General features: G+C 34.3%; 1 protein-coding gene across 2 annotated transcripts in view; it reads left to right on the plus strand.

The window, feature by feature from the left end:
- Positions 1-4,519: 4,519 nt before the first annotated feature.
- LOC111513393 (uncharacterized) overlaps positions 4,520-12,187 on the plus strand; it is an 82,646-nt gene continuing 74,978 nt past the window's right edge. Inside the window, exons 1-2 of one of the 2 annotated variants that reach the window (XM_074180647.1) lie at positions 4,520-4,552; positions 5,676-5,711. In XM_074180647.1, the coding sequence (XP_074036748.1) occupies positions 4,544-4,552; positions 5,676-5,711 (45 nt within the window). In that variant the 5' untranslated portion in view covers positions 4,520-4,543. Of the gene's footprint in view, positions 4,553-5,182; positions 5,269-5,675; positions 5,712-12,187 lie in introns of those variants that run through there. The other variant, XM_074180648.1, reaches the window with a different exon arrangement.

Here is a 12,187-nt window from a genome sequence, read left to right on the forward strand (position 1 = left end):
AATATTTCACCTCATTTTTTGTTTTTATTCGAGTTTGCCCTAGGTTAATTTTTATTTGATCTCTACTATTTCTTCCTTTTTAAAAATAACTGTTTCACATTTTTCAACTGATATAATTGAAGATCATGTTCTTCCACCCGTTTGTTAATGTTATTTAATATATTGTTCATTTAATCTTTTACTTCAATAATATTTGTCCCATACTATTAGATCATCCGCGTATGCTAACAATTTTCCGTATTTAGGTATTACATCATATATATATATATATATATATATATATATATATATATATATATATATATATATATATATATATTTATTTATTTATACATATATATATATATATATATATATATATATATATATAAAATCTAGAAAGGTTAATGCAGTCAAGCTGCTGGAAAATAATTCCAGCTGAAACAGCTGTATACCGGTGGCTCTTAAATTGAAATCAATATGGGAATGATCAAAGAGTACTTATCTATTTATTTTTTGATTTTCATGGAATTATTTTCCAGCAGCTTGACTGCATTAACCTTTCTAGATTTCATATCATTTCTAGAAACATGTGGATTCGTTTTCCGATGGCATTTCAGGTTAGCTTCCCAAATTTCTGCTACCGCAGTTGTCGGTTGATTGGTCAAACCACCAACACTGACATAAAAACTTGGCAAGTTGACTTGGGTGTCACACCAATAGGTGGTTCCACTTATGTTTCGCTTGCGTTTACGCAGCTATTTTTATCAAGTACTTTCTTGGTTTTTTCTCATTTTGTCTTCAATCGAGGACCGCCTGCCCGGTACTGACGATGCCCAATAGGCTGAAACAGCTGTATACCGGTGGCTCTTAAATTGAAATCAATATGGGAATGATCAAAGAGTACTTATCTATTTATTTTTTATATATATATATATATATATATATTGAATAGTAATGGGCTCAAGGGTGATCCTTGCGTTAACACTTTTGTAGTTAATCGTGGACCGTGAATAGACTCCCTGTTCATCTACAATATAATTGAGTCAGTTATTAAGTATTCCAAATATTAAATTAGCGATATCGTGTTCAATTTTATATTTTATAAGATAATTATATAATTTTTAGATATTAACATTATCGTATGCGCCCTTTATGTAAAAAAAACTGCTATCACGCTTTGATTGAGGTTAAATGTCAATTATGGACGATATTAAATATCCTATACAATCCGTCGACCCTAGTCCTTTACGAAATCCCATTTGATATCTTGATATTATTTTTTCATTTTCACATTTCCATTCTACCCTATTTTTAATTATTTTTTATAACATTTCAAGTCCGCATGACGACAGTACTATTACTATTGGATAAATACATATGCGAAAGCTAGGCCTCCTGCACGTCGTCTTGATTTCAAACAGGTTGGAGCCTAGCTCCCTTACCCTTTGGACTGATATTTACCAGAAGAGCAAACGGGTCATAACTGATGGTGACATGAATGTCCTCAGACATCAGTACCGCCCTTCACGGTGTACCCCTACCTGGCTGGGGTGGGTTGGATGAAAAAATTGTTCATCTTTTAACGGAGGACATAGGGGCCTCATTCGACAGAGTGTCGGGGCCGTCTACAGTATAATCCATAGCTTCCCTGACTAATGGGTTTTCATGAGTTTCTGCACCATCAAAAACTCCCTGATTTCTCGACTGAATGGACTGCCGAATGGAAGGCAGCTGCAAATCTCTGCGGATGGCTTCATTCCGCACGAACCAAGGAGCATTCACAATCATCCTCATTAACTTGTTTTTCAATACCTCCAGAATGGAGATATTATATTTCGCCGCTTGTCCCCAGACGCCTGAAGCATACATGATGATAGGCTTGAACATCGTATTAGGCCTCCCGCTAGAACCTAGTTTTTATAGGCATGTGCAGTTACAGGTGGTTTTAACTTCAACCTCACTTTTCACTCAACGTTCCTTTGTTATTGTTTACAACTTCTATTTCAGTAACTATTGGAATATAATAAAATTTGTGAATAGGTGAAATATCTTTTATACAGGAGAATGTTTCGCAAAGGAGGAACATTTTGTGTTGTTCGTGGTGGTTTTACAAAAACTGGGGAAAATACATAAGGTTGTTCAGAATTCAAGAGAATTCTACAAGGTGAGTAAATGTTAATAATTTTCATTTCTCAGCATTATCTCAACGCAGTTTTTTGAATATTGTATTTATAATCATTTGGAAATGTCCCATGCAAATAAATTGATATTTTGTTAATGTTTTTTAGGGCTGCTTGTTGGCTACGGTTATGTAACAGAGGATTTATAAGGTATCCATGCCTTGCATAGAAACTATAGGGTATGTGAGAAGCATTTTGCCAAATAAGTCATTTCTCAATCTGGAACTCGTAAACATCTATTCCAAAATGCAGTTCCATCCATATTTCCTCACAGTGCCACTAAGCACTTCTTGGAAGTTATCAATGATGATAATTGCGAAGGACCTCCTAAGAAAATTGCTGTCTTGGATGGTGAGTACCATTTTGCATGTTCTTAGTACATATTTTTTTTTACGGATACAGATACCTACGTTGTGTCCCAAGTTTACATGTTGATTGTAATATCTTCTGCATTTCTAAATGATAATTTGTTATTTTTGGACATTACTAGTAACATCGTAGTAACATAGTCATGTACGCAGAAACCATAACTTCTCCTCCAGCTGCTACAGATATGTCAGGTAAGTTTTTTATGAAATATGAGGAAAGAAAACAATATCAATTATTATTCTGTGTAGGGTTATTTTGATTTTCTTAAAACTCATGTATTTCTTTACACACATGATGTATGTACCAGTTTAAAAAGAAATTAGGATAAATCAAGTGTTTTGTCAAATTATATATCACTATATGAATGAATTACATTACAGTTTTTTTCCAGTCCCAGGTCAGAGTTCTTCACCTTCTTCAAGTTGTAACGTACTGGTACTCAAACATAAGCATTTTTGAGGTGTAGAACTCCATGAAAGACGAATTTGCGTGAGAAACTAAGATCTATGACAAGGAAAAAATGCATGAAAACATCCAGTCATGAGAGAGATCCGACTCTAGAGAACTTCAATGAGATGTATAACAAGTTTCTGAGTAAACATCTATCAGCAATTGTCAAAACATAAGCCAAATTGAAGAAATTAAATCCGTCAGCAAGAAGGTATTCCACCGAATACAAACAATTTGCATTAACACTTAATTTTTTGGGGCCTCGAGCATATCATTTCATCATGAGTAAATTGTTCTGTCTTCCAAAAAAATGTTGTTTGGAGCAATTAACTCAAAAACTCACATTTAAACCAGGTTTTCAAAATGAAGCAGTTTTCAAATCTCTGGAGATCAAATCACGAACCATGTTACCATAGAACCATAGACATGTTTTTTCAGCAAGTTAAAAAACAAATCTATAGATGTGCAGCTAAACTCGCATCTTCACTTATTTGTCCTACAAATTTTGAAAAAATTAAAGTCAAACTTGCTATCCAAGTTCTTAGTAACACAGTAGCTAGTGCAATGAATACTTATGTGAGTTTGGGGGCTCTTCCTGCAGATGGCATGGCAACAATAGATGTAATTGAAAAACTTGATAAATTATTTGATTTATTGAATTCTTCTGACAAAAGGGCGATGGATTATATCCGACAGACGTCAGTGCAGGAATTTTCACACAAAATTTCCTGCATATGCAATTGGCAATACAACTGAAAGAGTCGACCTTCAATTTTGGAACGGGTACACTTGCAGACCGGTTTCGGGCTCATTAGCCACTCATCATTGCAAGATATTGGCCATTATCGACCTAAAATCAATGATATTCCATAATTGAAAATCGGAATTCTTTCACAGTATTTCATTCCTCTTCCTAAGTTGGAGCGAACAACAAAATGTCACTCAATCTAGTGGACGAGGTACTAACCAACTGTGAAGATTCCTGCACTGACGCCTGTCGGATATAATCCAACGCCAATCGCCAATCGTGGTATTAGCCAGGAGAGTAGTTGTTTTCTGATAGACGTCAGCCCATTCAACTTACTGTGTAGGTATATTCGAGACTGGCTTGAACGTTTAAAGTTCATTTCTTTAGATTTGTTTACTGCAAGTCTTCAAGCATAGTCCACTGACTAATAAGAAAATATACAAAATGATTGAAAATATTCCTAATTTTTATCAAATTTCACTATTGAACTTAATTGATGATATCTACTTATCTCTGTAATCAAATTTGTCAATATGCGAGTTTCTTTATTTCATTATAATGTACCACAAAAATACCATCACTTTTTCTGTGAACAGCGAAAGCATGTTTTTTCAGTGTACATTAAGAGGAAATAGTTGAAATCGACCAAACCTTTTTCTCCGTGTATATCGAGGTGGTATACACATCATATTCAAAGTTACGAATTTTGAGCCATCGAGCATCAAAGCTTTCGCATCTGATCTGTGCTATTGGTCTGAAGTTGTTTATATCCTTTATGTTATTGTCTCTTTTATAATTATTAAGAATTCTTTCCATGATTCGGGTAATGACTTTCCCTGTAGTATTTGATTATATGTGTTCAGTAGCATTAATTTAATTTGCCTTGCTAAATGATTGAACATACTATACGGAATGCCGTCTAACCCTGGTGATGTTTTTTTTTTTTTTGATGACATGCCTTTTTCTAATTCAAAGATAGTAAATATTTTGGATTTGCTTGTATTATTTATCAAATTGAATTCCGGGTCTATGTCTTGTATAGAATATTTATTTAATAATTGAACCACTATTTCTTTATCTGATGAATTGTTTTTATTTCCTCTACCTAATTTTTTGTCTGAGAAACTCCGTATCATGTTCCATACATACGATACATTTGAATCTCTGTTTAATGTCGAGCAGAATATTTTAAAACTACCTATCTTTTTTTTTCTTTCTGAAAAACCGTTTTGTTTTTGCTATCATTCTTTTAGCTTCAAAATAGTTCTCTTACCTTGGATTTATTTTAAAATTTGTTATTGCTTGTTTTTTTGCTATGTTCATTTGTTGACATTCAATGTCCTACCATGGTGACCTAACACCTAACCTAGCTAATTTGTTTTCTTTGATACTTAAGTATTGTTGTATACGCTGCGTTATTCATTATAGCCTGTATTAATTCTTCATAAGTCATGTTCGTAATGTCTTTCGTTAGCTGTTGTAGTATTATATTGTATTTCGTTCAGGCTGCTTTGTAAAAGGCTCTTTTTTCCTCACTAGGTATATATCACTAACAATTTCATTATATGTGCATATAGTTAGAAAGTGATCGCTGTTTCCACAGTCATCACCCACCTCCCAAGCACACGTAATTGCCATTATCTGTGACACTATACAAAGTCTAAAGAATGATATTTTCATTTAGATTTGATAGTCTTGTACTCGCACCATTATTCAAAATTACCATATTGTTGTTATCTATTAATGTTTTCAGTGTATTCAAATTATTATTTGCCGACATACTTTCCCATAACGGGTGATGTTTATGTTTATTTTTTGGTGTTGTTTGAGCCATGTTTCATTCAGATGAATCACTTGTGGATTATTTTTTTGTATATTATGAATAAGATAATGATAGTACATATTGATACTTCTTATATTCCACTGAATAATTTTCATGTTTTTAGGGTTCCCCTGCCTATCGAATGCTTAATAAAATTCAGGTAAGTCCAGGTCTCTGTATTGTCTATTTTTTCGTACGATTGAACTAATTCAATTATTTTTGTTTTTGCCTGTCTCGGTAATTTTGCCAAAGTTTTCATAATAGTTCTTTATTATATTTTGGTTGTCATTGTCTGTATTTGTTAAATTTAATCTGTCGCACTTTTCATTCATTATGTAATTTAAAACTGATGCATTTATTGGTTGAGGTACTCTACCGTCCGGGTTTAAAAAATGTCATTTATTTCTTTTCTATTATAACCTGTATTTCCCATTCTGTTATTATTATTCTTATTTCCCATACTTTGAGCATTTGTTCGTTTTGCTTTTTGTGTATTTTCTGTATATACTTCCTTACGTTGTTCAACTGAAATTTGGTTATCAATTATATATCTCTTTGGTAAAGATGGAAATTCATGTGTATTTTCCTTTGGAAAAATTTTGGCTGTTTCGAAAAAGGAAATATTTTCAAGTCTTTTTTTCCTTTATTTTCTTTTGTCTTTCATATTCCGTGCATAGTCTGTTATTTGATTTATGTTCATTACTTTGACAAAATAGACATTTAATTGTTGTACAGTTTTTATATGTTTCATCGTCTTCATGTTGTTTGGTACAAGAAAAACATTTCCTTTTCCCTTTGCAGTTTTTTTTAATATGCCTGAAAATAAACAATTGAAACACTGAGTTACTGGAGGTACATATGAGGTCATATGTCAAAAGGCAAATATCTATACCTACACCTTAGGTATTATTGTTCCTTTAAAAGTTATCAATATGGTGGATGCTGGTACATAATTTATTTTTCCATTTGTTGTAATTCTTCTATTCATTTTTTTAACTTTAACTACCTTGAATGGACTCTTTGTCATATTTTTTAATTCTTCTTCTGTAAAAAATATGGATATTCCTATTACTATTGCTTTGCACGTTACATGACTATATGGTACATAAGCATTATAACCTTTTTGTCTCAGTCTTTCATTGTTTACCATATTATTATTTGCACTCCCTTTATTATTAAATTCTATTCCTACTTTGTTTCTATCATTTATTTTAATTTAATATTCTCCAATTTAAGATCACATACATCATTGGCTATTTCTAAATGAGAAAAAGGTCTCAAATTTCTCACTTCTGATGTAGATTCAACAACTACTATAAATAGGCCTTTATCTTTATCACTATACAATGGTATCTCGTCCCACTATCATTATTTATTTCTGTACTTTCAAAATATAGTCTACATTTTCAAAATTACGTGTCTGTGATTGTAATCCAGAAATTCCCGGATTGAATCCCAGAAAACTTTGAATTTCACTATCAACACTATCCCTACTCATGGAATCTTTGTTATCTATATCACCGTATAGAAGTAATATGTACAGTGTCTATATGCAATTTTTTGGGGGAAGACTCGTCTTCCCCACCCTCTCCTAACATGTTTACTGTGACTTCCTTCTTATTTTATATTTTTTTTATACCTTTAATATTCATTACCTCCTTTATTTGTTTCTACTTTCTATAATTATATATGTTAGTAGCAATTATCTGAGAAGGTTAAATATTTGGTATTAATAAGGAAAAACAAGAGAAAAAAAGAATTGGGGAAACCCAAGGTTAGTCGCATACCTGTTCTTTCGATATTTCTTCTTCGAGAGCACAAGCCCTTTCCTGTCTTTGTTTTATTTATTGTTTATATCACAATCGCATTCTTCTTTTATTTTTGGCCTTAGCAATCAAGGCTATCCGGCTATTCACTCACGAATCGTGGGTGTATGATCGGCATTGACATTTGACTTTCACAATTTTCAATTCATATATTTCTCAGAATATTATTACGTGTTCGTATTTATTGGTGCCTTATGACCGTATTCTCCATATATCATACAAATCAAGCTGAACTAAGCTCGGCTGATGTTATTCACCGTAATTACTCAAGTCAAGTTTTTTAAAGCTGAAAATATATATTATTAGATTAACCGAAAATAACAATTTTATTAAACAAAAAACTGAAATTACAAAGAAATAACGTACAAGCAACAACCAAAAAAATAAAAAATTCAAATATCAATAAAAGCTGAAAATTAAAAAATATTATTAACAAAAAATTAAAATTAATAGATTCCAAAGAAAGTTACGTCACAACGTTTCGATTGTTAGTATCCACAATCGTCTTCGGGTGATAACTGGACTTATTTCTCCGAGATCTGACTATTTATAGGTCATTTGAGTGCTTTCACCTATCCCCTCTTCCCGCTATCCGCTTCATTGGTTTTAGCGGGAGATGACCGTTTGGCGGTAGTTAGTAGTTTTTTGCTTGATTAGAGGTTTCCAACACAAAGAGGAACACTGGTTTCCAACCAGTGTTCCTCTTTGTGGATGATTTCAGCTTGAGCCCACTTGATGTTATGTTGATGAGTCCAAACATGTTCTGCTATTCCGGATTTGCTGGTTTCTCCTCGGTGTGTGTGTTTCTTGTGCCCAGCAATGCGAACTTTCAATGGCCTCTTAGTTTCACCGATGTATGATTCTCCGCACTCGCAGGTTATCCGGTAAATGCAATTCTTGGAATCGCAGTCCGCGTTTGGTGGCCTTGTTTTCGTGAGGCTGCTACGGATAGTGTTCCCAGATCTGAAACAAGTCCTGATGTTATACTTGCACCCAATCCTTCTAATCTTTTCCGATAATCCTCTGATGTAGGGAAGTACAAGTACTGGTTGTGGCGGCTTCTCTTCCTTATGGAGCTCTTGCTGTCTTCTAGCTTAATCCTGTTCTACCAGCACTCTGAAGTAACCGTTCCGTTGAAGGTCATTTTTGATGATGTCTAGTTCCTTTTCGAGACCTTCCTTTGTATTACATAGCCCGAAAGCATGGTCTAGTAGAGTCTTGATGATTCCTCTCTTAGTCGATTGATGGTGGTTGGATTTCTGGTTCAGATACTGTCCTGTGTGAGTAGGTTTTCGATATACAGATGTTTCCCATTTAGTGTCAGTCCTCTTCACCAATACGTCTAAGAAAGTGATGGAAGGACTTACGTTGCTGATGTGCTCCAGGAAAGTGTCTAGTTCTGCATTCCCATGGTTCCATGTTATGAAGGTGTCATCTACGTATCTCAACCAGACTCGGGGCTTCTCGTGGGCTTCTTCAGTGGCTAGAGTTTCAAACCACTCCATATATAAATATATTGGCTATAACCGGTGAAAGTGGCGATCCCATTGGCAGTCCCTCATCTTGCGTAAATAATTTGTCCTTCAGTTGGAAGTAGCAGTTTCGTACACAACATCCTAGTAATTCCATGATTACTTGTATCGGTGAGTTTGTTCTATCTTTCATGTCCCCATCTTTGGTTAGCTTCTTCTGTATGATTTGAAGTGCTTCTTCGAAAGGAACGTTGGTGTAGAGGCTTTCTACGTCGAAACTGATCAGTTGATCCTGCTCTTCGACTTCGATTTCCCCTAGTAGTTCAACGAAATGCCTTGAATTTTTCATAAAATATGATGTTTTACCTTGCAGTGGTTTGATTATTGGTAGTGAAAATCTGGACAAGTTCTGAGTGGCTGAATCTCTAGAGCTAATGATCGCTCTGAGCGGAACATCGTTTTTGTGGATTTTGGGTAGTCCATACAAGTGAGGGGGCTTACTGTGGTGCGGGGTTAGCGATGATCTCTCTTTTTCCGCAAAATAGACTTGGTGTTTTTTCAAAGTCTGGTACAACTTCCTTTCTATTGATGCAGTAGGGTCTCTGACGATCTTCGTGTATTTTGCTTTCTGAAGCACCTCTTCGATCTTCTGTTCGTAGAGATCAGCATCCATCACAACAGTAGCGTTTCCCTTATCTGCAGGTAAGATCTTAATGATGTTGTCTCTACGTAGCCCGTTCAGGGCTCTTCGTTCTGTATTGCTGACGTTAGGGGTTGGAACTGGTTCTCGATCTAGCTGTTATCTGATTTTCCATCTGAATTCTTCTGCCTCGATCTGATCCATGAGGGAACTGGTGGATTCTACTGCAGTTATTATTTCCAAAGTGGGCACAGATGTTGGTGCAGTGGCGAAGTTTAGACCTTTCCTTAACAAAGATTCCTCTACGTCCGTGAACGGCCGGGAACTCATGTTGATGACGTTGGTGGCTTCATAGTTGCCCTGTTCTCGTTCTTCATTTGGGCACTTCCTGTTGTGGGTATTCTCCATGTTTTGTCGGATCTTCAAGCACGTGATTTCAATCTTGGCAAAGATTGGTCCTCTTCCAAGGTATCTCTTCTTATTTCTTCAAATCGTTCTGTGGCATCCATTTTTTTTTCAGGGATTTCAAATCAATTTATATTATATTAGACAATGGAAGTCCGAACTGATGCAATACAACACGAAACATTGTCAACTACCTTCAAACAAAATTTCCAAAAGTTAAACATATCTTTGTCAAATGGCTAATTGGGTGCAAGATACATTTCACTCCGAATGATTTCGAATTGGCAAGGAAATCTGTATGAGAAAAAAAATACATTGAAAAATTTACCTGATGAAATATGAAAAATATGATGAGATAAAAAATATTCAAAGAACTGGACAAAAAATGAAGAATGAATACAGAATCAAAAAATATTCACAAACACTCATTTGTGAAGAAAACAAATGATGTGGCCTGAAATGAAAAGGGAGAATTGAGTGTATCGATTGATGAGTTTAGGTCAATAATATGTAAACAATAAAAACAAAAGTAAATGTATATTTCAAAATAAAATTCATTTCTTCCAGCATATCTACACAGTAGGTATCTCTCCCAGCATACCTACATAGTATACCAACAATTTCGAAACATTCATCTCTCCCAACATATTTACACAGTAGGTTATGATAAATGCTTGCCGGAAAACAACTTTTTTCCTGGCCAATACCACGTTGGATATTGAATTATATCCGACAGACATTTATGCAAAATACATCACAGAAGTTAGTCTTGCAGATGTTTTTTGTTCATCCAGCAGCAAACAAGACTAACTTCTGAGAGGTTTCTTGCATAAATTTCTGTCGAATACATTTCAGTATCCAGCGTGGAATCAGGCGGGGAAGAGGTTATTTTCCTGTAGGCATTGTGTATGCACATTGGGAGAGATGAATGTTTCGAGTTTTTATTTCGACATATTCATTTTCTTATATGTGTCTCTCCTCGATATAGTCTTCATCATTTTGATTTCTGTATTGGGATGTTTTCTATTGCTTGGGACTTTGTGCACGAGATGGTGCTGTTACTAATTAACAATCTATATTTTAGACGAAGGTTTCATGCATGCAGTAGAGCCACATTGAAATCAATCGATTGATCGGATGTTTCCTGCACTAATGAGGGGTAACACAATGAAAACGGTTTGTAGGTGATCTACTTTATCGATTTCAGCATAGTCTTGCTGCTGGATGAATGAAAAACATCTGCAAACTGATACAATAAACTGGCAAACCGCCAGTTCATTGTATCAGTTTGAAAATGTCCATATAGGACGAAACTGCAGTAACGTTAGTTACAAATAAAAGTGGTAAAAAAACATAGAAAGTTTTATTTCTCATTTTTCATGAAAATTATATCTATCAGTATTAACACCCATTAAAAATAATTCCTTTTACTAGAAAATACACTGAAGAAGAAATTAAAAACAGTTCAACCCAGACTATCGATAGAAATTTATTTGCTTACTTTGAGTTTGTACTGATTTTTACAATTATCTATCACATTACAAATTACAACTTCCAAAATAAACAAACTTTATCTACGCCTTACTTCCTTAGCTGATATAAGCATGCCTTTGTAGGATCTTGAGTTAAACTACGCTCAAACCATAGTTTATATACTACAATCTCAGTCTAAACAGAACCATAAAATCAGCCCTTATCGAGTATGCTCAATAGATGACTTTTCCACTATTTATTCCGCCAATTTTGATTAATCCTGTTGAAATATTGAAGTATTTTATCGATCTAAATCTCTGAAACACAGCACATTCAACATAGTCTATACCAGATGAGTGAAATTCAGTATACGTGCATGAGGATCTCTAAAACGATAAGAATAACGAAGAAAGTCAAGTGCAAGCAAAGTTTTGTATTATTGGGCCTATTATTACGATGTTTGGAAATCTGAGCTAGGTTTTGTATAAAAAAAAAATCAGGAAAAATTAAAAAGTTCAATTTTTCAGGCCACCCTCAACTTTGAATTTTTGAATATGGACCTGTGTTTTCAACAGCATTTTTTCCATATAGGGCCGTATTTTATGACGAAATCGAACAAGGTTAAGTTGTTTTGTTAATATTGAGCCATCGTAAATGAAGATTACAGTATTTTAAAATTCAGAAGAAACTTGTTTCAATGCCTTCCTCATTGCAATATTTCAAGAGTAAATGAGTAGGTACACTCCATTTCATCAGTATATTTTGGATGAATGGTTCAATAGATTGCGTTTGCTGATTGCGTTACTCAAATAACAAGATC

Source organism: Leptinotarsa decemlineata, unplaced genomic scaffold (genome assembly GCF_025532065.1).
Source record: "Leptinotarsa decemlineata unplaced genomic scaffold, Ldec_3_MD MMD2_tig00026299_RagTag_RagTag, whole genome shotgun sequence".
NCBI classification, from domain to species: Eukaryota; Metazoa; Arthropoda; class Insecta; order Coleoptera; family Chrysomelidae; genus Leptinotarsa; species Leptinotarsa decemlineata.